This window comes from Sarcophilus harrisii, chromosome 5 (assembly GCF_902635505.1).
Source record: "Sarcophilus harrisii chromosome 5, mSarHar1.11, whole genome shotgun sequence".
Lineage (NCBI taxonomy): Eukaryota > Metazoa > Chordata > Mammalia > Dasyuromorphia > Dasyuridae > Sarcophilus > Sarcophilus harrisii.
In genome coordinates, this window is record NC_045430.1 from 225,189,976 (window position 1) to 225,217,228 (window position 27,253).

General features: G+C 35.6%; 1 protein-coding gene across 2 annotated transcripts; it reads right to left on the reverse strand.

Annotated features, from left to right (window-relative positions):
* Positions 1-1,302: 1,302 nt before the first annotated feature.
* MTPAP (mitochondrial poly(A) polymerase) lies at positions 1,303-27,039 on the reverse strand. Of its 2 annotated transcripts, XM_031939790.1 has the most exons (10): positions 26,840-26,932; positions 22,393-22,423; positions 21,109-21,281; positions 19,925-20,149; positions 19,017-19,241; positions 13,644-13,855; positions 9,863-10,089; positions 8,639-8,731; positions 6,100-6,173; positions 1,303-4,637 (listed from the first exon to the last, which is right to left on the reverse strand). In XM_031939790.1, exons 2-10 carry the CDS (start codon positions 22,406-22,408, stop codon positions 4,281-4,283), a joined length of 1,602 nt encoding a protein of 533 aa, XP_031795650.1. In that variant the 5' UTR covers positions 22,409-22,423; positions 26,840-26,932; the 3' UTR covers positions 1,303-4,280. The 2 variants fall into 2 exon arrangements, with proteins under 2 accessions (XP_031795650.1, XP_031795649.1); XM_031939789.1 differs by lacking the exon at positions 22,393-22,423 and having other exon boundaries at positions 26,840-27,039.
* Between the last annotated feature and the right edge of the window lie 214 nt (positions 27,040-27,253).

Below are 27,253 nucleotides of genomic sequence, written 5' to 3' on the forward strand. Positions count from 1 at the left end.
TGAGAAAGAAATTTTTTAAGAGAATCTATTAAAATGGTAAATAGTGCCTGTAATGGGGCAGATAGGCGGTGCAACGGATGGAACACTGAACTTGGAGTCTGAAAGACGCAAGTACAAATTCTGTCTCAGACACTTTTAACAGCTGTGTGACCCTAGGCATTTAAATCTTGTTTGCCTTAGTTCCTCATCTGTAAAATGAGCTGAAGAAAATGGCAAATCATTCCATATCTTTGCCAAAAAAATCACAAATGGGGTCAGGAAAAATCAGACATGACTGAAAAATGACTGAACAATAACCACCTGTGATTGATAAAAAGGGAATTTAGGAATCCATTTCAGACCCAGTTGACACACTACTCTTCCTAAGACTGACTCCCATTATCTGTCCTCTTTGCTCCTACATATATCTGCTGCTGCTCTCATCTTCACCATTCTCATTTTTTCACTCCTTGCCAAGTTTAACCTCTCTAACAGTTTAAGAGATCCCTCTCCAGGGTAGCCCCTTCTGGCATCTCCCCCTTTTTTTATTTTTCATCTTTCTATCTGGTGACTCATTGCCTACTGCATACAAACAAGCTCATGTGCTTCCTCAAAAACCAATTCCTAATTGGTGTCCTAAATCCTTTCTGCCTCTCTGTGGCTAAACTCTTTAGAAAGGACATCTACAATATATACTTCCACGTTCTCCTCTTTATACTTCCACATCTGATTTCACCATTTCAATAAAACTGCTCTCTCCAAAATTAACAATTTCTTAATTGACAAACCCAATGGTCTTTTTTTAGTTCTCCATCTCCTTGACCTTTCTGTGGCCTTTGACACTATAATCTTCTCATCCTTGCAAATCTCTCTAGGCTTTGGGGGACACCCTTCTTTTCTGCTTGTCTTCCTATTAACCTCCTCTCTGACTGCTCCCTTTTGGAGGATCTTCGTTCACATGACACCTCTAGGAGTCCCTCAGATTTCTGTCCTTGGTCCTTTTCCTCTGCCCCCCATCCCTATTCTCTCTGCTTGGTCAGTTGGTGACCAGATTTGTCATCTCTATACTCAAAGGTAGATGCTGAAAAATACCTACCCTGCCCCAATCTCTCTTCTCGCATTTCATCTCCAATTGCTTTTCAGACATCTTGGTCTATATGTCCAGTAGCCATCTAAAATTGTCAAAAATTGAATTTATTATTTTCCCCCACCTACCTAATTTCTGTAGAGGGCAATATCTTCCATGATCCTTGGGAAGACAACCTAGGAGTCATCCCCAACTTTTCTCACCTGTCATTATCTAATCTGTTGCCAACTATTTTACTTTTCAAAATCTCAAATATGACCCCTCTCCTCTGACACTGTCCCAATCTTCATCTTGAGGCTTCACCTCAAGCCTAGATTATTACTAGCATGCAGTGTCTACCTGACTCAAGATTCTCCCTACTACAATCCATCCTCCAGTTAGTGGAGTAATTTTCCTGAAGCACAGGTCTCCTATGTAAAACTTCTACTTAATAAACAATCATAGCTCTCTCTCTTGCCTCCAGGATCAAATACTATTGCGGTCTTCTTTTGCCTTACTCCAAACCATGAACTCTCTGATTGTGACTCTGGCTTCCATAAATGAGAGAATCCCCCTAAAAGGGGGCACACAATCTACTGGGGAGATCGAGGTTCACAGATAAGAATATAGAGAATATATGCAAAGCAAAAGCAGAGTTATTGGGAGAAGGAACACTAAAAACTGGGAAATTCATAGAAAATCATACCCTGAAAGAATCTGGAGGTTCGAAAAGATGATGAGGAAAAAAAATCAGTCAAGTCACGAGGAATGGATTAAAAAAAAGTCTGGTGACAGGAGATGAGGTACTGGAAAGTTGGTCAGCTTATGAGAAATATTAGCACAAAGATGTGCTGAAGGCACAAAGGAAGGGCTCTAAAGCAAGGCTTCCTAAATTGTAGTTTGCAAGCCCACATCAAGTCAGGTAAACTGTATCTAGGATTGCAAAATTGTGACCCGTTTTATATAGCTAGAGTCATGTAACAATTTCTTGAGCAAAAAGGGATCATGAATGGAGAAAATATAAGAAGCCCTACTCTAAAGGACATTGGAGGGTCTATTTGACTCCAGCAGCAGTGGAAAGTCAATCATTTCTTGAGTTTCAGAAATACAGCCAAAGCTACATAGGGGCAGATGTAGGGGAAGGGTTTGGATATGGGGGGCCAATTGGGAAGCTAGTACAAAAGTTGCAGTAAGAGGTGACAAGGGTCTCAATTAGGCTGGTTGTAGTATGAGTAGAACTCAGAGGCTTTTTAAGAGATGTTGAGCATCCACAAGACTTGGCAACTGAATGAATGTGAAGAGATGGGGATGGCAGATTAGGGGGCTGAGTATGAATGAGTGAATAGCTGAGAATGACTTCTGATTGAAACCCTGGACTAGAAGAATGGTAATGTTTTCCATAGAAACAGGGAAGTGATGAAGAGAAATAGGCTTTAAGAGGATAATTCTACTTTAGAAATGAGTTTGAGATGTATATGTGATATCTAGCTTTGAAATACAGTAAGCAAAAAGATTTCAGATTACACTCAGGAGAGTTTCACACAATTTAATAATCTTCAAGAGTTGTCTGGTTCAGAGAAAGAGATTAAGAGTCTTGGCGTAGATCAAACAGTACATGTCAGAGGCAAGATTTGAACCCAATCCTCTAAGATCAACCCAGGCCCTCTATCTATGATTTTTAGATTACTTCATGAAAATCAAAGTAGATGAAAGTTATAGAATGAGATGGCAAAAGCAACAGTAATATCTAATACTTAAGAAAAACAGGGAAAAAACACTTCGCCTAAATCTTTCCAATTATAACTGCTCTAAGTGTGACTAGGAAATAACGAACATATACTATTATTTGATTCACAGATGAGTTGATTTAAATGACTCCTCATTTAAGACAGACAATCCCAAACACTGCTATATAGAATACAAAGTAAAAAGAAAAGTAGCCAAAAGTTGTTCTATTTACTACAAAATGAACAACATACAAGGGACTTAACATCAATGATATAACAAGGATATGTCAAATGGAAGCTTTCATTGGTCAAAATAACACACACTCAAACACATTCTTCAAAAAATTTTAGTAAATTAAAAGGCTTTTGCTTTCAAAAAATCTATTAATTCCCAGCAATAATTATCAGCCTGTTAGAATGCCCCCAAACTACACAATTGACTAGAAAGCTTAGTGGCTCTGTCTACATAAAAATAATTTGGCTGCTTGTGTGTTCTTTTCAATGAATCCAAATAACATAGTTGTACACCTCTATCATGGACAGATTTTTTTTTCCTTCACAGCAATTTTGTTAGAATGTATGGGCTCTGTCCCTGATAGAGCTTATTAAGTCACTTGTTCACAATTTAAATGGAAAAAATATTTTCAACATACTCAGAATGTTGAAAGACCTTGGATTTCAGGAATTGTTATATGCTAGAGAGATTAAAGAAGAGCAAACATAATTCTCCAAGGAATGTAGTATGAAGTACATTTTAAAGCACTTGATTTTCTACAAAAGGTTTCTCAAATTCAAAGAATATATTATAGTTGAGCATTTTTTTTTATTCTGAAAAGGAAAAGAAAGTAATATGTATCATAATTTGAAAAAGATTAGCAACACACCAAAAATAAATCTATCTGGGTTGAGAAGATCTATAAATTAGTGGCTGAATAATTTATTATTCTTTTTCACCAGCTATTTACTCATTCCTTAATATAGATCCTTAACAGTATCCAGCAGCATCCAGTTGTTTTGTTTCATTTTAAAATAATAGTATTCTTAAAATGAATAATAATCCACTAAATTTTAACAATTATAACAAATCCTAAATGCTTTATTGCATTTAAGGTGCCATGTATAAGAGTAGTAAAAATAGCCATGAACATGAAAATTTTAAAGTTTTCAATCAATGAAGCTGGTAGCATTATAATAAATGAATTACTTTTAAGTTGTGATTTTATTAAAAGGTGGAGGCACCATCCCTCTCTTGTCCATTCATTTTCTTATTCCCCAACCTTTTTTCTCTTTTGTCATTTTATTTCATTCAAACAGCATCTGGCTTTTACCTCACACAAGTGAAAGATAAAGCTAGGTCTGGCTGCTCCAAGTCAGGTACATTGAGCTGGGTCAGATGCAAAGAATAAACCAAAGTTGAAACTTGTGGAAGGCTGAGGTCAGTTTTTCCACTGTATTTCAAGTACATTTTTATTGAGCATAATCAATTCTTAAAAGAAAGCAAACAGGTCTCACGACTGAGTACTAATCGTTGTTTTCTTCCTGGTAGCTCTGGGATCTTTTGTGGATTCGGCCTTTATGGACTCTAACAACTTTTTGACCGCTTCACTTGTTTGTCCTCTCCCTGCCTTCTTGGCTTTGGATTTGTTCGGTACAGATGGTAGCAGCAGGGCTGCCAGCCCCCAAGGCTCGGTACTTGTTTTTGAAGATTGACCTTTGTTCTCTTGTAAAATCCAAGCACTTTCTCTGGCCAGATGTACAAATCTTTCCAGCTGACTTTCATTAACATTTCTGCTGATGTTAAGGGAGATTTCAAAGGGATTTTGAATGTATATAGGAGAGGAGTCAGGCTTGTTTTGTTCCTTTCCCTGTATTTTTTTAAAGAAAAAAAAATACCTGTATGGAGTGCTTAAAAACAAGATTTTGCTTAACTTAATAAGCGCATTAATACTGAACAGATTCCAATAGTGGCTATATTAAATGCAGAATTTATTGCATAGAGAAAATTACTGGATGAAAACTCTATAGTTTTAGGGAAATTCTCTTTATATACCTCTTTGGGGAATAATAAATTATGCTTATGAGGATGACATTAGTATCTCTCAAGGGTTCCAGGAATCAATCAATGAGTAAGAGAAGTTAAAAAATTATAAAAATCTACTTGGCATGCCATAATTGAGAAGGAAGAAAAAGATAAATATTAGAATAGGAGGTAACATTCTTGTTACTAGGCAAAAACTCTTATCTATGAAAGATAGCTAATAGAAACATACCTATTAATCCGAACCCTATGGAGCACACTCAAAAATGCAAATAATGAGAGTTAATAGTACCATGGTGCTTACGCATGATTCTGACAATAGGATCAACTATTTTCTTTAGTCCCATAGCTCGGGCCTAGGCTGCCATGACTGACTGTATCCTCAAGGGACCAGAGAAAAAGAAGCAGAAGTGTATAAATTGGTATCCAATAATATACTTTCATAAATGTATTTATGCCAGTTGGCTTCTGACAAAGTTCCTTTAATAGAAAATGTGCAAGAAAATAAAAGGCAAAATAAAAAAGAGCACAGAGGAACCAAAGAGAGAGAGCTTGGGTATTTGTATTAAGAACTAATATTATATTCAATGTTCATATTTTGGCCTGGGCCTAGTATTTCTTCAGTACAGAGAACTTCTAGCATGAAAATTCTCTCCACCAATGCAGGTGAGCAATTGTTTTTAACTTTCAGTCTTAGGCATCTGTCCTTGGTCAAATGGCTAATTTGTAACAGAGGCCAGACAACACAAGTTTCCTTTCTCTAAAACCAGTCATTTGCCTACCTTACCATGCTGTGATTTCTTTATTGACTTTCATAAGATCTCCCAAAAAATCCTGATTAGAAATAGTAAACTCCCTACTGGAAAGACACCAAACCAGAATGAAGAATAATCTTGACAACCTTCCCAGATTAATTTAGCTCCCTAAATAATAAAAAGGGTTTTGGGTCTCATCCACAGCCAACCCTAATTTGCTTTTTAAGATTTTTCCTTCTTTCCTTATAATTATTTATACATCAAAGTTTACTTCTCCAATGAAGCCTCACTATAAAAATGCAAGGGGATTTCGCCAAAACAATTTTCTTATATAAGAACAATTTCACTAATATAGGTACAATACGAAAATGTCGTTATCTATGTAGAGTACTACAATATTATATAAAAACCATGGGTTACCTACCAACTTTTCAGGGACACATCTATATTGTGTATTGAGACATATAATGCTTCAATAACTGAAACTGGGATAGATAAGGTCATCAATCATAAAGGAACAATGCATATACTTACCTTTCGAATATTTATAGAATTCTTATTAAAAGGAAAATTTCCAAAATATTCAAAAAACTGACAGAGTAAGGTATCTGGAAAAAAAAATAGAATAGGAAAGACTGCCTCAGTTAAAGAAGTAACTAAATAACCTAGTACACAAGCCTCTCCACTACTGCTTTAGGCTCTCTTTAACACTTAACTGTTCCCCTTGGTGCCTACCCTGCCTTTAGACCCTGTGACTCCTCCCCAACTCTCCTTTACTTCCCCTTTCAGAAGGACAATGTCGGTGCCTCCAGTTCCCTAATCTACTCTATCATAATGTGTTAGTTTCCAATTCCATTGATCTTTCCTTTCTGAGCTCTCCTCGCCGGCCATCTCCTCCCTCACATCTTTCCTGCCTTCGCTTTCTTGCTATATCAGTACTTATCTCCCTTTCTCAGTTCCATCTTTTTTGCCAAGTCAACCTCTGGAGTTTCTCTAGGACAGTCTTCCCTCACCTCCTATGATGTCACGTCCAGAGCCATCACTCTAGTCCAAGCCCTTACAACCAGACTTGTGTCCTCTCATTCTCTCCAAGGGAGGCAGCAGGGGGCCTGGGTTAAGAGCCTGTCTCTGCTACTTTCTAACTGGGGAACTCTGACAAGCCACTTCATGTGCCTGGACCTCAGCTTGTTCCCATCAAAAATTGCTGGACTGCAAGGCTTTTTAGAACCCTCCCTGCTTTAAATCTGTAATTCTATTTTTCACCCTGATACTCAAAATTCTGTAATGACTCCCCAGTGTCAATCAGATGGAAGTCAAATTCCTTTAGCCTGGTGTTTAAAGCCCTTCATGATTTTGCCCTAACCAGCTTCTCCCCGTTAACTTACCATTTAAAACTGCCCTCATTTCACATCCAATGACTTCTTAGTCCCTGAAATAATTTCTCCACTTTGTTCACACTATTTCCTTCAACTGGAATAGCCCCACTGCCACACCAACTCCACCTATCCAATGTCTCCTTTCAGATCTTTCAAGATGTCTCCTCTGATCCTCTCGCAAGAAATTCTCTCTTCTTTCTTTGTACTCCCAAAGCACTCTGCTCAAAGCTCTTATTGAAATTTAACATTCTACTTTGATTATAATTTTTCTATATGTATATATTACCTCCCCCAATAGGTTGCAAGCTTCCTATGGATAATTACTTGTTTATCCTTTGATTCTCTGTATTTGTTCCCATCTCCTCCAAAAAATTGTCCCCTCTGTTATCCCTAGTCTATCACTTATCTTCAATCTCTCCCTGTCTACTTCTTTCTTGCTGCCTACAACCATGCCCATGTTCCCCTAATTCTTCTGAAAACCTCACCTGACCCTTCCATTCCTGCTATCATTTTATATCTTTTCTGCTTTCTGTGGCTTAAAAAGTAGAGAAGGTCCTTTACAATCAATGTCTTCCTTTCTTTTTACTCTCTTCTTAACTCCTTCCAATCTACTTTCCAATCTCATCATTCTTTCAAACTGTTCTCCCCAAAGTTATAATGATCCCCTAGCTGCCAAATTCTCATTCTCCTTAACTTCTCCATCGCCTTTGACACTACTGATCACTCTTCTCTTCTCTCATTTATCTCCTCCTCTCTCTCCTGGGCTCCTTCTCAATTTCCTTTACTGGATCCTCATTCAGGACACACCCACTAATTGTAAGGGTCCTAAAGGGCACTCTTTTCTTTTCTCTCTGTGATCCTTCTTCTCCCTCTACCTGGCAATCTCATTAACTCCTATGAACTTAATTATCATACCTATGGTCAAAGGTATCTCAAAGATTTGAGAACCTACCAATTCTGCCCTCTCTTCTCTGCTGACCTCCAATCTACCATCTCTAATTGTTTGAGACATCTTGAAGTGGACATCTAGCAGACATCTTAAAATTCAACATGTCCAAAAATGTAACTCATTATCTTTCCTCCTGAACCCTTCCCTATTCTAAACTTCTCAATCCAAGAATCATCCTCAATTTCTCATACTCTCACCCTCCAACATCCAATTTCTTGACAAAATCTGTCTATTTTCCCCTCTGTTTGCCTCAAGTCTATCTTCACTCCAATCCACCCTCCATTTAGTCATCAGTGTTTTTTTCTAAAGCACAGTGATCTAAACAGGAGATCCCATTTTTCAGCCCTAAAAATTTTCTCTAGCAGTCCTCCATTCCTGGAATGTTCTGCCTTCTCATATCTATCTACTGGCTTCACTCAATTTAAAATCCTACTTTCTATAGGAAGCCTTTCCCAAACCCTCCTAATTTTAGTGCTTTCCCATATGATTATTTCCTATTTATCCTATACACAATTTGTTTGTATATACTGTTTGAAAGGTATCTCCTCTAGTAGACTGTGAACTCCTTGAGAACAGGGACAGTGTTTGCCTCTTTTTGCACAATGCCTAATACATAGCTGGTGCTTAATATAGAATTACTGACTGATTGTTGTTGATCATTTAATTCATAAATGCTCAATAAATATTCAATGGATAAAGCAACAAAAAAACAAGTTATTCTTTTGAAAATATCTACTTTACTGCTTACCTACTGTTTCTGTGTTTTCTGAAGGTTTAATTCTGTCCAAGTTACTAACAAATGTGCAGTCATTGTTATCTATTATACATTTGTCTTTTACATCTAAAAAACAGGCAAAAGTGAAATAATTACAAAAAGTTGAAAAAGACTTGTGATTTGTATCAGTCAAAATAAGCATAAAAAGTGAATGTCTTTTTTTATTAATAACATAAACATTTGAAAATAAGGTTTGTGTTTATCAATTACTTCTTTAACAACTCATTTCTGAATGGTAAGGGTTTTTTTTAACAAATATTTTTTCCCAATTACACATAAAGAGCTTAACACTCATTTTTACAATATTTTTGAGTTCCAAATTTTTCTCCCTCCCTCTGTCCTCCCTAGTTGGCAAGGGCAACCATGGAAATATATTTCCATATTACTTATGTTGTGATACAATAAACAGAATAAAAGGGAAAAGCCACAAGGAACAAAAAAAAATGAAAACAATATACATTGATCTGCATTCAGACTCCCTAGGTTTTTTTTTTTTTTGGGGGGGGGGGGGGGGAATGTGTACAGCAGTTTCCACCATGGGTCTTTTAGAATCATGGGTAGGGGGCAACTAGATGGCACAGTGAATAAAGTACCAAATCCTGAAGTCAGGAAGACCTGAGTTCAAATCTGACCTCAAAGCCTTAATGCTTATTAACTGTGTGATCCTGGGCAAGTTACTAAACCTCAACTGCCTCACAAAAAAAAAAAAAAAAAAAAAAAAAAAGGAATCATTTTGGATCATTGTATTGCTGAGAAGAGCTAAGTCAATTATAGTTGATTAGTGTAGTGTTATCATTCTATTACAATGTTCTTCTGGTTCTATTTATTTCACTCAGCATCAGTTCATTTAAGTCTTTCCAGATTTTTCTTGAAACCCACCAGTTCATTTCTTACATCACAATAGTATTCCATTATATTCATATATCACAACTTGTTCAGCCATTCCCTAACTGATGGGGATTCCCTCAGTTTCTAATTTTTTGCTCTCACAAAAAGAGTTGCTCTAAATGTTTTTGTACATGTAGATTTGTACCCAAATCTGTACACAAATCATTTGTTCGCCTGCCTCTGAGTAGGGACAAAGTAAATGGATCCTCTCAGATTCATAAGATATTCAGTAATGGCAAATGGTTATCTATTTTAATAAAAAATATTAGAAGAAAAAAAAAAAGAAAAGAAAAAATCTTCAGTTCTTACCTGCTAGATTTTTTAGAGAGTCTAGAGAAGGAATGACTGGAGGAGATCTTTTCTGAAGAAAAAAGATGACCATTATTGTAAGGGAGAAATTTGTTAGCCAGGAACCAGGAATACTACTTGTCAATGACTGTTGACGGGCCCAGCATCTTACACTGAAGGCCAGAGCTCTTACTCGAGAATCCAGGGAGCCATATATATACAGAAGTTCTGAACTTTTCATGGCAATCCTAAATAAAAGCACAAACATTTTAAGTTTTAACTATTAGAACTTTCAGAGTTCTGTAAACCAAAATTTTCTATTTAAGTAAAAATCCATTCTAAGTAAAAAATTATTTAAACATATCTAAATAATTTAACAAAGTCTACATACAATGAGATAATTATATCAATCACTAAATAAGCATTTATTAGGCATCTAAGTGCCAGGAACTGTGCAAGACTCTACAGAGACAAGTACTAAGAATGAAAGAATCCCTACTTTTAATTAGCTTATATTTTTATGAGAGACAAATAAACCCATTAATATATAGAGCATAAATGTAAAGTTAATAAAAACAAAGTAATCAAATATAAGCAGTATGGAACAGAGGGTACTCACTTTGTAAGCAATGAGAAAAGAATTCATGCAGAAATTAGTGCTTAAAGCACAGTAAGGAAGAGAAGGATTCTGGGAGATACAGGTAAACAGGAAACACATTTCAAGCATGTTTGTATAAAGACCAAGAGAAAGGAGAAAGAGTGTTATGTGTGAAAAATGAAGGGAAAGTCAGATTAGCTGGACACAAGAGTATAAGATAGAGAGTGATATCTAATGGAGTGGTTAACAGCACAGGTTGTAAGTGGATATAAAATCTAAATGGAGGAATTTATATTTATTTTTATTTTTTTATTATAGCTTTTTATTTGCAAGATATATGCATGGGTGATTTTTCAGCATTGACTGTTCCAACTTTTTCCTGCTTTCCCCCCACCCCCTCCCCCAGATGGCAGGTAGACCAATACATGTTAAACATGTTAAAGTATATGTTAAATACAGTATATGTATACATAGCCATAGTTATTTTGTGCACAAGAAGAATCACACTTTGAAATGTAAAATTAATCTGTGAAGGAAATCAAAAATACAAGCGGACAAAAACAGAGGGATTGGAAATGCTATGTAGTAGTTCACACTCATTTCTCAGAGTTCTTTCGCTGGGTGTAGCTGGTTCTATTCGTTATTGAACAAATGGAACTGATTTGATTCATCTCATTGTTGAAGAGAGCCATGTCCATTAGAGTTGATCACCATATAGTGTTGTTGTTGAAGTTGATGGAAGAGGAAAATGATAGTTATATCTGAGCTAAAGGAAAATTGCTACTGCTATAAAAGATGAACTGCAGTTATAAGAGACATAAGACAGGAGGACCAATAATAGACCATTGCAATAGTTTAGGCCAGAATGACAATTAAGATTATGTTTTGGTACATAAGAGCTGGATGAGATGCTAGGAAAGTAGGCATATAAAAATTAGATACTTGGAGTAAGGGAGAATTTGAGTCCAGGATGTCAAGATCAAGAACCTGAGATCCTGGAAGACTGATAGCCTTCTATAGTTTGGAAAAAGGGAGGTTTTTGAGGAACAAAGATAATAAGTTCAGTTTTGCACATGGTGAGTTTAAGAAGTCTCTATCTAAGATGTCAGTATAATATTTCAAATTAGACTGAACTATCATACTTCATGGAATTAACTCAAGCAAAAACAAAACATTTGATGATAAATGATTAAAAACACAATACATGTTTTATTTTTTAAATTTTGTAATGCAAAACAATATTAATTGTTTGGAAATATTAAGGATTTTTGCACTCAACATTAAATATCAAATTAACTGAAGTATTTTGGCATAACACTATAATTCATTACTTTTAATATTTCCCTCCAATGGCTTTAAAGACATTCATTATCTACCTAAGGTTATTAGAAAGTATGCCTGATTTTATAAGTCACACATTTAGTCTAGTGGTTACCAATTATTACACTTCATAAATTGAATGACTCTTCTATCTTTGTAGTGCTATTTTCCAATTATTTGTAGATGCTGTTGTAATTAATAGAATATAAATTCATTTCAAAACATTACTGAATCCAAAGTAATTTTTATCACTATATATTTCTTTAATCAATGGATGCTAATAACAGCACTAATACTATTCCAAGACTTCTTAAAGTTTTTTAATGTCAGAAAGATTATCTTCATATAAGAAAAGGTTGAAAAGCACCTATTGTCTTCAGAGAAACAAACAAGGGTGAAAAACTTAGGAAAACATCCTTCTTATTGAATAGCACTAAATGTTTTAATAATTTTCAATGTAGTTTCTAAATAAAATAAAAATTCAATAAGCCCAATATTTATGTGGAAAAACTAAGCTTAAACTAGTTTGATGTAAAGTAAAATTAGTAAGGAACTAGAATTTAATGTCTACTTGAGTTCTCATATCATTAATAATTAATTGGAGTTTCTCCAAATAAAAAAATCTCCAAAGATTCATTCAGTCCATTTACAATTTACTATAAGCACTAAAAGAACCAAGAGAGGACTCACAACTTTTTCAGAATAAGAAGCATTTTCACAATGTCCATAAAATTCACTTTGTGTAGCTGAAGCAACAAGAAAGGTCATGGCTTTTTGTATTTAATAAAATAAAATTTAGCCAAAGGCCAAATTCTATCTAAAGTAGGGATGACACATTTTTCCAGTAAAATAACATTCCTAAAACAAATTTTTTAAAAACCTATACCCAAAAGGGAGAGAATAATTTACAAGTAAAAAGTGTGCTTAGGTTATATTTTAAGCCTTACACATCAAAAATAATCATACTCTGAATATTTGGGGAAAATAATCCTGGTTTAGAAGAAAACTGCAAGATTATGAAATGCATTCATTTTACTTGAAGGTTACCAAGTAAGAAATCCATATACATTTTTAGCACATATAAAACTCCAACTTTTATTACTAATGAAAGTGAAATTCATATTAAGTTTACTGATTAAATTTTATTTTAGGGAATGTACCAACTATTTTCACCAAAAAACCCACAATCTACCCTCCCCCAATTTCAAAGAATTATTCTAGGCTGGATTTTCTCAAGCTATCAGTCATCTTAATTACATTTAAGTAATAACTGATGAATAAAGTGAAATGAAAATAAAACTGAAATATATCCATGAGAGTAATGCAAAAAATGAAGCTAATATCATTTTACTTACTGAGAACTGCTACAAAAAATTCTTTGTATGAAAACATTTGTCTTTTTTTAAACCAAAATGGTTATAAATATTTTTAGTATATAGAATTTGGGCTAATAAAATAGAAACATGCTGAATAAATTTCAATATGTCTCAAAAATAGAAGCCAAATAATCGGTAATTGTATAACTGACCTAAAACTACAAAAAAAGAAACAAACTCAATATCTGCTAGGTACAAATGACTAGACTTATAAGCAATAGAGAAATGAAAAAACTATCTGTCATTTGATGACTTGATGGCAAATACTAGATTCTTTCTATATCCTTTTGTCAAATTGTATTAATAAGAACAAAAAGTGCCCCCCCTCCACAATAATAAACATTAGTTTTTTCAATATTTTATTCTGCCTAATGTTTTAACAAAGAGCTAGATCATAAATTATAACATATGAGCATCAAATAAGTGATAAAAGATTAATCACATTTAATACATAATAATAAAATTACCATGTTCAAACATGTAAAATGACAAATTCTGGAAAACGCACCTATTGTTAGCAGTCAAATCACACTGAAAACCAGAAGCCTGATGAGAGAATCTCACCAATGGACAACGAGCATTTAGTATCTTCTGCACACTGACACAACCTGGACCAAAGTTGTCCAGGCATTCTCCAATCACACCCAGAATCTTCTGCGTTGCCCATCTTTCAGAAGGGACATTTTTCACCTGATATTCCATTAAAAATGATCCTTCTGTCTAACAAATATATATGTAAACATTAGTTGTTTTTTTAAAAGGCCATTTTGTAACTCTTTTGAAAAGATATTAGTCATTTTATGAAAATAAACTTCATAATAAAATTCAACATTTTTGATGCAATTACAAGAAATTTTTTAAAATAAAAATATTTTAAAATCCAATTCCCCAAGTTTATAAAATACTAGTAAAGTGAATATAAGTTTACCTTTTAGTTAACATACTATCCATACAATATCATATACTTTAAATAGTATGCATTGCCATTACACCTTTTATATATGGATTAAAATTCAAACCCACATCAACACTCCCAACATGTAACTCAAAAACCCCAATAACATGGTGTTTTAGTTTATCAGCAGTTTTTGATGTGCTTCAAGTTCTTTATTCAAGGAGAGAAAAAAGGATTGTTACTACTATTTAGAACATCTTCACAATTTGGCTACTCCCTACTTTAACATATTTTTGTAATTTCCCTAAGTTTTATTATTATTATTATTATTTTGACATATAGAAGGAGAGAGCTGCTTTCCTAGCTCCTTTTCTTAAAAAAAAAAAGAAAAGAAAAGAAAGAAATCTAGAAAGGATATAAGAAAAATAGGGACCATGATAAAAGTGGATGACATTTAAAGAACAGGACAACGTAGAACTAGGTGATACAAAATAATCTCAAACAAGGTCAAATATGATCTGCCCACAATTGGCACTTCATGCCTTTCGAATAAAGAAAAAAGAAGTGGTAGAGAGTAGTGCCCAGTTCAAATGGATCTGGGATGTCATCCTGATAAGAATCTTCTGGCATGAAATCTCCCTCCACAGAGGCAACTTGATAACCTAATTTCCTCAATCTTAAAACAGTGGCCTGGAGCACTAAGCCTTACATAAAGACTGTATTGAGTAGAGCGAGGCTCCAAATCTAAGGTGTCTCTTCAAGCATAGGTAATGGAAGTAGCTAGGTGGCTTACTAGATAGAGTACCAGACCTAAAGTCAGGGAAATTTATCTTCCTGAATTCAAATCAGGCCTCAAGCACTTTACAAGCTATGTGACCCTGGGCAAATCACTTAACCCTGTTTGCCTCAGTTTCCTCAATTATAAAGAGTTGGAGAAGGAAATAGTAGAGCTCTTCATTATCTTCACCAAGAAAACCTCAAATGGGGTCATAAAGAACTAGATATTACTGAAACAACTTAACCAGAGAGAAAGAGTTCAATTAACAGACATTAATTTGGCCCCTACTATATGCCAAACACTTTGTTAAGTGTTGGAGATACAACAAGCAGCAAAAAATATTCATTGTCCTCAAGGAACTCTCAATCTAATGGAGGAGACAACATGCAACAAATATGTACAAAACTATATACAGGATAATTAGGAAATAACAGGGAAGGAGGTAGAATTAAAAGGGTCAGGGAAGGCTTCTTACAGAAGGTAGGATTTAGTTATCATGGATAAGAAAGATATTATTTCAAGTTAGGATATGTGATTTAATTGGATAAGAAAATTCTACCTACATAGTAAGTAGAATACTGCTCTGCCAAAGTCTAAGTTTTAAAAGTGGTCTGGATTCCAAAGATATTAAATGACCCTAGTCAGAGGCATGACTTGAACACAAGACTGAGGCCAGTTTGATATCAGCTACATCATGCTGCCTCTTCTTTTCATTCACTGTCACCATTCAATTTGTGGGAAGAATATCAAATGTGGCATGAGGGTTGAAAAAGTAGGATTTTGAGCTACCAAAGAAGTTGAAAGAGAAAATTCACTTGAGAGTAATTAAGCAATTTCCCAAATATCACAGACCTAACTAGAGTCAGACCTGGAATGAAAAGCCCAGATTAGTAGACTGCTCTAATACTTTGTGCTATTTCCCAATATCTCTTTGGTTATTCTTAACTAATAATAATATACCAGTATCACAAATGAAGGACCATTATAATTGACTTTTTTTCTCTATTTCCTACTTTGAAAATAACAGGGTCATCTTTAGGCAATGGAAACTTTAAACACCATTACAAATTAAATAATTTAAGACTATAAAGAAGATGAAACCAAATCAATTAATGCAGAAAAGCAATGCCAAATTCTGTACTTATAGAAACAGTGAGATATTCAATGCATCAAGAATTCAATGATTTTGTTGGGGATGTTGGATTTCTACAAAATAAAAATTCTGTGAGGACTGGTAATGTCATTTTTGTAGAGGCACTCCCAATACTAACAAGACCTGGTACATAGTGAGGGCTTAATAAATGTTTTTTAATCAATTGAGTAAATTCATACTTCAGCTAAAAATTAAACTGTAGGTCTCCTGAGGCCTGTTCTAATTTAAAGATTGTGTGATTATATTAATATTACTTAAGACAACAAACTTTTATTTGGCACTAGGTATATATACAAAAGCAAGAAAAAAGCATGTTTCCTTCCCCTAATATGTAATTAACTACATACATATAAGATACACCCAATATAAGTGGAAGGTAACTTCAGAACAAAAGGGAGGAAGAAAAAGAGGGAAACATCTTGGAAATGCTTCTTATAAATGGTGGCATTTGAGTTTAAGATTGGAAAAATAAAGAGAGAGAGAGAGAGAAACTAAAAGGCAGAGGTAAAGGAGAGCATTCCAGCCATCAAGAACAGCTAGTTCAAAGGAATGGACTAAGAAGAGAATGCCCTGTGCAAGAATAGCTAGCAAATTAGTATAGGTGGGTTGTAGAATGAGGGGAGGGATGTAGAATATAAAAGAGATTAGAAATATAGAAGGAGGCTATCTTCAGAGGGCTTTAAATATCCAAATAAATGTTCATATTTGTTCCTGGAAGAGAGGCACTGGAGTTTACTAAATTGGTGTGGAAGTAGGAGGTAGAGAAACATGTAATCTAGGAAGCTCCATTTCCTAATAAGAGGACAGGCCCAGAAAAGAGAGAAATTAAAGGATATGACAATAATGTAGGTGAGAAATAATGAGGGACTATACTAGGATGGTAGCTTTGTGACTGAAAAGAAGATATATATGAGAAATGTGAACAGAGAAATGACAACATCTGATAATGGACTGGAGATGTGGGGTGACCTGGACAAAAAATTTGAGCTGATACTGAATCTGCAAGCCAGGTATAGTATACTTGACAGTAAGAGGAAAAGCTAGGGAAGAGGATAGGGTATAAGGAGGAAAGATAACAGTCTCTCTTTTGGACATGTTAAATTTCAATCAACAACTGAACCCATGTGAAATAATAAAATCACCACAGTAGTTTAGTCATTATACTATATAACAAAGAGGAAGAGAAGAGGACCTAGAAAAGAACCTTGAGGGGACACCCAGTCAGTAGGCATGACCCAGATGAAGATTCAAATGAGGACTTTGAAAATGAACAATCAGATTAAGTAAAGATGAACCAGGAGAGAATCATGTCAGGAAAACCTGCAGAGAAGAGATTATTCAGAAGGAGAGGGTTTTCAACCATGTCATGGTACAGATAGGTTAAAAAGGATGAGCAGTGAGAAAAGACTATTAAATCTGGAAGGAGCAATTTCAGAAACCAGATTGAAGAGAGTGCACAAGTGAGCAAAAGGGAAAAGAAATACCTAATATAAATAGAAAGGAGAGCTATAAGAATAAGAATGACAAGATCAAGTAAGAGTATTTTATGATGGGGAGACATAAGTAAGTAAAACAGATATGAGGAATGTAAAAAAAAAAAAAGAAAAGGATTAGAATATGAACTCAATTTTTGGTTAAGAGAGGCCTTAGTAGGCTTTTTATGGAATTACTCTAATTTCTGAAATTCCAGTTTTTTGTTTTTTGTTTTAAGCTACCTCTTTGGGGACAATTGGGTGGCACTATGGATAGAGCATCAGCCCTGGAGTGAGGAAGACCTGAGTTCAAATCAAACCTCAGACACTTATTAGCTGTGTGACCCAAAGTCATTTAACCCCAAATGTCTTCCAAAAAATAAGTCACCCCTACTGTGAGCAAAGGTAAGGTATTTCTGAAATTATTTGGTTCTACTTTATATATTGGAACAATTCTTCCAAGAGATCAGAAAAGCAAAAGGCAACAGTTTTTACTCTGTAGAAATATGATTTTCTACAATTTTCAAATTCTTGGAGTTTTTAAACTCAGATTTAATAAACATTCCTCCTAACAATTTTTACATGGAGCTAGAACTATTAATTCTATTTAAAAGTTGGGAACTTAAGTAATGACCATGAAGATTAAGTGATTTGCTCATTTTAATGATGTAAAATAGAAGAATAACTTAGAACCCCTAGGTTTCTAGTCTGCTCCTTAAATCTACCAATTCACAATCCTTCCCTAAAAGTAGGCAGAAAGACAGAATATAATACTAGCAAAAATTCTAAATTAATCATATCAATAGCATTAACATTTCATTTGTAATCTCTGTAGATGTTAAATAGGAATTACTACAAATGCAATACATCCAATGAACAATTGCTGTATTTTAAATAATAAATTTATTTTAAGTAGTCTTAACAAAAAAACAAAATTCTAGCATTTGAAACACTCCAGTGGCCAACTACTCTGAACATATTTTAAAACGATAATCCCCTTTAGGACACATGTCCAACAAGTGTTCTATGCTTTCATTTTTCTATTGTCAAAATTTTAAATCTCAAAGTAGTATGCTCTATTTAGAAAGGTAATAAAATAAATTTTCCTGTAATAAATCTATATAAAAGGTAGCACTTAGCTAGTAAGGACTCCACAAAAACTTATTCTAAAATCTTCCTTTAATTTTTCAAGCATAATACCAAAGTTCAAAACCTCTCCCTCAACCAAAACCAAATTTCCCAGGTTCCTATTTTCAGTATTTTTCTCCTTTTTCTACTGAATTATTCAAAAAAGCCCTTAATTTAAAATAGTTCTTATTGCCAATGGCTGGCAATTCCATCAAAATGAACTGTTTTGGATTAACCACACAATGACTGAGAACATTCCATGTACTTGTAATAGCTTTCTACTTCATAACCAATTAACTCCTTGCTTGTCTCCTCTTAAAGACTCATTGAAAGTTTTTATATACAGAGAAAGCCTTTCAAAATGCTAGTTAATTTAAACTTGGTTCATTTCCTTTTGTTAATTTATTAATTTTAAAAATAATTATGACAGCACAGAAAGACAGATTCACACTTACCTTTGTAGTACTGTTTTTCCCAATGTCATCCAGGTCCAAAAACATGTCCAAATCACATCCTAGTTTCCCAAAAGTATTTACTGATGAGCCAAATGGTTTGATAGTACAAGATGGAAAATATGCCGCTGCAATATCTTCAATAAGAGAGCAGGTAAGATATCGAAGCCTAATATTCTCCTCTGTTAGTTGTAATATTTTCATCAGAGTATTTATTTGGTTTTCTACCTAGCTGACCAAAACAGAGACACATGAAACTCAAGAAATGATCGAAGGAACAAGTCAATTAAATGACTTTCTTGTTGTTTACAACTTGTTAATGCTCATGATCTGGTTATTTTCTAATGATTAACCTTAAAATTCTTGAATTATTTATTTCTGAAGCCAAAAAACCCAATAAGCCTTAGTATTCTTTAAAACAATAATTAAAGTGGAAAAATAAAGATCAAAATTATGATCACAGTTTTTCCTGAGACACTACTATCCTTCCATTTCCCACCTCCCCACCCCCTAAAACAAACAAACAAACAAAAAATCGCTGGCAGACTTGTTTTAAAAAAATAAAAATAAACAAGCGGTGCAAATAACAAAGATGACAATTTAAAAAATTAAAGGCCAATAAAATGCTATTTTTAAAAAAAGAAACATAAAAATGATTGGGATTAAAAAATTTTAATAAAGTAAATAATAATTTTAAAAAACAAAATACAAAACAAAATTTGAATGTTAAGGTATAGTTGAAATGAGCAAAGTGTTTAAAATTATGTAAGCAAAAATTCCAGTTGCTTAAACAATACTATATATTTATTAAGATATTCATTATTTAGTCAACTTTAAAAACAGTGCAGCTAATACTCTTACATATACCTCCCCCCTCCCTCCCAAAAAACAAGTAAAAATACACAACTTACACTTTCTGCATTACAAAGTGCCTTGATAATATTTGCATTCAAAGGGCTAGACTGGTTACTACATTGTACATCTGAAGTTTGGTTTGATGGATTCTTCAAGTTTAGATGAAAGAAACGAGATTTAAATGGAATAGGAAACTCTGTTTCTCCACGAGGGATAAAAGATGCATCCTGTAGTGAAGCTATACTTTCCTTTTTGGAAAACTCTATAACAGCATGAAGACCCTATTTAAAAAAGAATTTTAAAGGGGGGAAGGATAGGGGCAAGTCACAAATTTAAGAACAAGAATGATTTGATAATAGATTTAATGTTATTTTCTATTTAATTTTTAATATAACTCTACATTATCAAATAACACTCTAATGTAATTACTAAATTATATACATTTCCTCTCTGTAAAGCTTTCTGAAATAAAGTATGCACTTTCATATGAAGATAGGAATAGAAAATAAATATATTGAAAAAGATAACATTCAGTATAAAGTGCAAAAAAAAAAAAAATGGATATTTAAGCATCAAACTGAAAGGCTAAACAAAGTTATCTTGTCCCATCTCAGACCCTGAATCAAGCAAATAGCTACTGTCAAAGAATACAAAGCATCCTATGTATCTTTATCATTTGGCAAAAATGCATTCCCGTTAAAACATTGTACACAGTAACAGTGGGATGATCAGCTACAACTGACTTAATTCTTCTCAGCAATACAATGATCCAAGACAATTCCTAAAGACTGGAGACAGAAAATACTATCCACATCCAGAGAAAGAACTACAAAGTCTGAATGCATATAGAAACAGCTATTTTCTCCTCCTTTCTTTTTTCCTCCTATAGGTTTTTTTTTCCTTTTGTTCTTCTTTCACATGACTAATATGAAAAAGTTTTACTAGATTGCATATGTGTAAGCTATATCAAAATACTTTACTGTCTTAGGGAGGCAGGAAAAATTTTAAAATTTGGAACTTAAATATTACTTTTAAAAATGTTAAAAATTGTTTTTACATATAATTGAAAGAAAGAAGATAGCATTTTAAAAAAAAGAAATGTCCTCCTTTGCTGAACAAGTACAAAGCAGTAAACGAACTGCCAGAGAAATCTAAGAGCACAAATCACACCCAAGAAGTTCGTTGTGCTTCCTCATTAGGTTGAGCATTCTCTCAACCTCTGAACACTCTGAGAACTTACAAAGCTTTCGAAGAAGAAATGATTAGTGATGTCTCCATGCTGACACAAATGCTTCAGCAGTTTTTTCTCAGGGATTTTCTTGGGACAGCTTATCAAAATGGACCTTTGCGCCTGCTCACGTCTTTCCTTTTGCATCTCAGAGAAAGTCTTTTTCTTGGTTGTTTCTTGCAAGTCTAGGACAAAGACAAAATTAATATTTAAGTTATAGCATTGGAGCCACAAAAACCTCGATTCAAGTCAGACTTCTGACACATACTACTTATTTAACCAGTGTCAAGTAACTTAGCCTCACAACACACCAAGAAATTGTCTAAAACTTCAAGTTATGAGAAAAGTGCTGGTAAAGGGCATTTATAGACTAGAAGCTCCTTGAAATCACAGACCTGAATACTTCTTTCCTCTACAAAAGGAGTATTATGGCTGCTACAGAAAAACCTATTAAATGAGTATAACTGAAGTTATAATCATAATATTAAATAATATTTTTGTCTCCTACAAAACATTGTATCAACTTTCCCATATAGATAACCTTAGAATTATCCATAGTCCCCATTTTAACCTATTATATTTATCTACAGTGTTAATGACATTAAAGAACCATGAACAAAAAGAGGAAAATTTAATTTCTTGCCACAGATACATATATGCGTGTAGATATCACACAAAAGCCAACATGCTATGCAAATTATATATCCAGAGCACTATGTGTGTTTATTTATTTTTTTTAATTTAAGGAAAGAGTAAATGAGCTAAAAGAAAAAATGTAAGAAATTTCCTATTTTTTGTATTTGTTGGTAAATTTTTCATGAGACTTTTTTGCATATACAATATGCATTCTATATAAAGATCTGAGTATTTGGTTATAGGTTTAACATAGAGGAAGCAAAGAAAAAGGGATCCTTTAAGAAAAATGTAGACAGAGCCAATATGTCCATTCTGTAACCCAATAGAAACATTTGAGGGCTCAAATTAGTTTTTCTTCTTTAAAGTAACTAGTATATACAGTGATACCACTACTTTGACAAAAAGGGGTCAACAACAGAGGGAAAATATTCATGCATACAAAAAATGATTTTTAGCACTTTTTTGTGGCAGCAACAAAATGGAAACAAATGACATAAATCTGGGAAGGATACCCAGTGTGTTAGATGAGCATCACAAACTGCCTACTGGACATTTCAAATTAAATGACAACCTCAAAGTGTATAAAACTGAACCCATTAAGTTTCTTTTTAAAATTAATTTTACTTTTTTCAGACAACAACAACAACAACAAAAATCTACCTTTTCTCATTCCCATTCCTCAATTCCTCAACTGAAAATGAAAGAGAAACAAAATCCCTGTTACAAACAGATATAATCAAACAAGACAAATTTCCACACTGGAACATCTAAAACACACACACACACACACACACACACACACACACACACACACACACACACACACACCCCTGCACTTGGGATTCTTACCTCTCTATCAGGATGTGGGTAGCATATTTTAACATCAATTAGTTCCTAATCAGAGTGCCTAAATCTTCCAAACCTGTTTTTTCTCTACACTGCTATTGCCACTGTAAAATTATCTCTCACTTCAATCTGCATTAGTTCAATTAAGTCTTTCTAGGTTTCTCAAAACCTATCTTCATTTCTTATAGCACAACAGCACATATTCAAATAGACAATCCATTCCATTCCATTTTCCCCAAAATGGCCATGCCCTCAGATTCCACCTCAAAAAGAGATACATTTTTGTATACATTGTTTTGCTCTTTCCCTCTCCACTCTTCTTTTAAAACTTTTAAGATTTACCAGAAAAACTTAAAGGCCTTGTGTCTAGACATCTTTCTATGATCTCTGATAATAGTGTTCAAAGAGGTGACATCTATAAATGTGAAGGAATGTTAAGGGGTCCTCTGAATTTGTCCGTCTGAGCTACCATATTTTCAGAAACAATGGACCCAGAGTATGCAGGAAGCCCTGACAGCGTCAAGAACCAAGTCCCACCTAAAATGACACGATATGTTATTTGCAACTTAAGCTGGACTCCCTGTGAGCCCTTGGGAGTCAAGACAAGGCATCACTCAGTCTGCACTAGACTGAAAAATTGCTTGTGCAGTTGGGTCTCTTGTAGATAATCAGACCCTCCTATCTTCATAGTCATAGCAATTCTTAAAGGAAAAGAATGTTGCTTTGGTCATTACCTTGCTCCTTCCCTTCAGAAGGAGTTTTGTCTTTTTCCTACCTTTACCCTTTATCCCCTGCCACATTCCTTAGGGTGGAGATTTTTGTTTTTCTCCCCTTTTCCTACTGTTACAAAAATGCAAACTTCTGTATGAATTGTGAAGTCTTTCTATTCCACATCATTGTTCATTTCTCTTGTAAAAAAAAGTTTTCATGTAAATTTTGTGAAGCTGTGGCTACCTGCATATTTTTCTCATACTAGAATAAAAGTAGTTTGTCTTTGTTTAGTCTTTCATGGTTTTATATTTCTCTTCACTCCTGTGCTTGAACTTCAAAGTTTCTACAAGGTTCTGGCTTTCTAATCAAGAAGGTTTGGAAGTCCTCTATTTCACTATTGCTTAAGATTTTTTTGTCCCAAAGAAATTATACTGTTTTGCTGGAGAAAGTATTTCTCATCCCCTGTGCTTTTAGTCCTTAACTCAACTTCTTTAAAGTAGAAGGTGCTAAATTTTATCTGATCCTAATTGTAACTCCCCAGTACTTGAAGTAATAACTGGAAACCATATCATTTGAGGAATGGATGAAGGAAAAAGGAACGTTTACTTTGGAAAAAATGCTTAGGATGGGACACAACTACCTTCTTCAAGGAGAGATGAAAGAGGGGAGACAGGAAGAGAGAGGGGAAAAGGGACAGAGAGCGAGACAGAGACAAAGACAGAGAGGGAAAGAAACTGAGCACTTTAATACAGAAAAGAAATTACTTTAGGTAGAGCTCCAAAGGCAAGCATTCAAATCAACTGATAGTAGTAGTATCAGGAAGACGGGATTAAGCCCAAAGTGAAGGCCTTTCTATCAATTAGAACAGTTCCAAAACTACTAGCTTATAAGCAATCCACTTTGCTTATAACTACTAGCTTATAAGCTTCCACTATTAACTATTCCACTATTAACTTCCACTATTAACTGTTCAGAGGATCCACATTTCAGAGGTAATTTAAGAGGACTGCTACACATGATAGCAGATTGGACTAATAATAACTACTCTTTTAATGCTAAGATTTCAAGCCTATCTGCTAATGAAATCAAATTACCCTCTTTTCAAAATTTTGAGTAATTCAGACAAGGAGATTGTTATTAGTTACTGCCTATGTATGTTATTGTGCAATGTTTGGTTTGGGGTTTGGGGTTTTTTTTGGTGGGGCATTGGGTGGGAGGAGTATTTTAATATTTCATTAATACAGAACAGGAACTTTAATTTAGAGGTAGTTGGGTGACAAAATGAGTAGAGCACTAGATCCAGAATCAGGAAGACCTGAGTTCAAATTCAGACTCAAACATTCAGTAGCTATATATACATGGGCCAGGCCACGTAACCTTTTTTTTTTTTTTTTTTGCCCCAGTTTCCTCATTCATAAAAGCATCCATCAAATGAAGCAAACCCTAAGATTGTTGTAAAGCCCTTTGTAACATTAATGCTATTTACTACCGTTGTTATTATTACATCTTAGTGTTATTATATATGTTATTACATACATTACCTGGAGCACTTAACCCTTAAGTGTGAAGACTGTGTATTTTAAAATCAGCCGGAGTCAGGAATTTAGGTTAGGGGAAAATCGTCAATCTTTCTTCTCAGTGAAGAAAGATCGGAAGAGAATGGGCAACAGCAATGTGTGCAGCTGAGTCAAGAAGGTAGCTAGACCAACAGCCAAAAGACTAGGAGCTAGGAGCATAGAATCCAGGCCAATCTCTCCTAGTCTCTCTTCCTGTCTCTCTGCCTCCACCCACCAAAATCGTCATTTCCTATACAACACATCAGGACTTGCACAGAGAATGGGCGGGGGCCATTCTTTATCCAAGCATGTATATTAATAGAGTATAGTCCAATTACTATTTAGCCTCACGTGTTTGGGACCTCAGTGCATCAACTCAAGACCATGAATTTCAAGCTGAAGGGTCATCTGCTATATAATCTCTTCATTTTACAGATGAGAAATGAAAGCCCAGAGGGGTTAAGTGCCCTGTCCTGCCCAACTTCAGACAGATAGTAAGTGGCAGAACTAGGATCTGGCCCAGGGGTCCTTTGACCCCAAATTTAGCACCTCAAGCTCAATACTCTGCAGGAAATCATGTTGCTATGGCTACAGAGCTTATGGATGTCAGACAGGAATGAAATTAGGTCTTCCTGACTCCTAAGCTAGTCTTCTAGTTATCACTCCAAACTTCTGCTCAACCTAATAACCTAGGTCTGCAAAATTATCTCAATGATACCAATATGGCAGCTCATCTGTCCCCATCAGTAAATGTTCAAAATCACTAGTCTCTGGTGTAGGCTCTGAACCTAAATGAGTGTCCTTCCATACCCATAAAACGGCATCCTAATGACTATTTTGTTCCTTTCAAAAAACCTAGAAGGAAATTTTTCGTATATTTTAGCAAAATCTGTTCTGGACTTTTTTTTTTTTTTTTTTAAACCACTGGACTTTTCTCATGCAACTCTTGTTTATCATTCCAGTAGCCTAACTTGGCATCTGCTTTTATGCAATTTAAAAAACAGACACAAAAACAAAACCTCAAGATGGAAATTAATGGGTTAGCCAATATACGGCAATCATTTATCTTAGTTGGCTTTTTTTTGTTTTTTTTTAAACAAAAGGAACCATCTACTTACTAACTCACAAAATGCAATTAATGCCCTGCGTGAAAATACTACTGAAAAAGTGATACCAATTCTTTCAAATTCATTCAGTGAGCTTGGAATATATCAGATGCCTTAATTAATATGTATTGATTGAGGTCAGAGTGGGATCCCGTAAAGGTACCGATTGCCTTCGTTTTCTTTGGGGAAAAAAATACTAATTCGTTTAATTCTGTGACAACTGAATAAAGGTACTGATTGCCTTCGTTTTCTTTGGGGAAAAATACCAATTCGTTTAATTCTGTGACAACTGAAGAATAATATAACAACTTAAAATGATACCTAGCCTAGCATTGAATGGGTCTCCATGGGAACAGACGTAATGATAATTGGCATTTATACCAGCGCCCACTACTTTCAAGGCATTTCACGCAGGTGAGCCCTTCCGGAGAGGCCCCGCTGTGCCCGTTTTACAGATAAGGACACTGAGGCAGGGCGAGGTCCCATGACTTGGCCCGGTGGCCCCGGGGCACCCCCGAGCTCCGGTCTCCGGGCCCTCCACGGGCGGCGGCGGCAGCAGCAGCAGGGGATGCCGCTGGCACGAGCCGAAGCTCTGGGGCCTGTGGAGCGGGAGGGGGGAGGGGGGTAGGTCCTGCCTGAGCAGCGTGCCCAGGCCCCCAGGCCGGGTTACTGTGTTTTCTCTCTCGGGCGGCCCCACAGCCTGCAAGGTCAGAGAAGGGAGCCCCCGCACGGACCGAGGGGGCGCCGGCAGAGCCCGGTCCTCTCCCCTCCCCCAGCCTGCCCAAGGGGAGGGGCAGGGCCTCGGGGACCGGGCCGGGCTACGTGCTCCCTCCCCCCCTCAGAGAGCAGCGGCAAGGAGGGTCCGGGACGCCATCCGAGCCTTCCTACCTAGCTCCGCGCAAACTGCGGTCGCCTCTTCTCTTCGGAGGACGGCAGCTCCGGAATGACTGAGGTGCCGGCAGAGAGAGCCAAGGAAGCGGGCTCTTCCCTGGGGGCACAGAGGCAGACGGGTCACCAGCCCCACGCGGGCCGCCATGGCAGCCGGAAAGGAAAAGGAAGGAAAACAGTTAAGGGTCAGAAGTCCTCCTGCGCATGCGCCCTCCGTAACGCGGACGGAGCGGCGTGTGGGTCAAACTAGAGCGCGCGCGCTAACGTCACTTCTGACAGGGCTTCACGGAGGCCTGCTCCTTTGCTCCCTGACCGGGGCACTGAGAATAAAAAAGGCGAGCCTCTCCCCCCCTCCCCCCCGCCGCCTATACTCCAAGGATACGTCAAAAAGTGCGCTCGGGCTGCTGGTTAGAG

Bases quoted from the DNA above. Each gene is read 5' to 3' on its own strand.
- MTPAP (XM_031939789.1), bottom strand. From the start codon at position 26,987: ATGGCGGCCCGCGTGGGGCTGGTGACCCGTCTGCCTCTGTGCCCCCAG. The intron at 13,856-19,016 runs GTAAGTGTGAAT...TATATTTGTTAG, and splicing joins GGAAAAACAGTACTACAAAG to ACAGAAGGATCATTTTTAAT. The intron at 10,090-13,643 runs GTGCGTTTTCCA...GCTTTTATTTAG, and splicing joins GATTTGACTGCTAACAATAG to GATTGCCATGAAAAGTTCAG.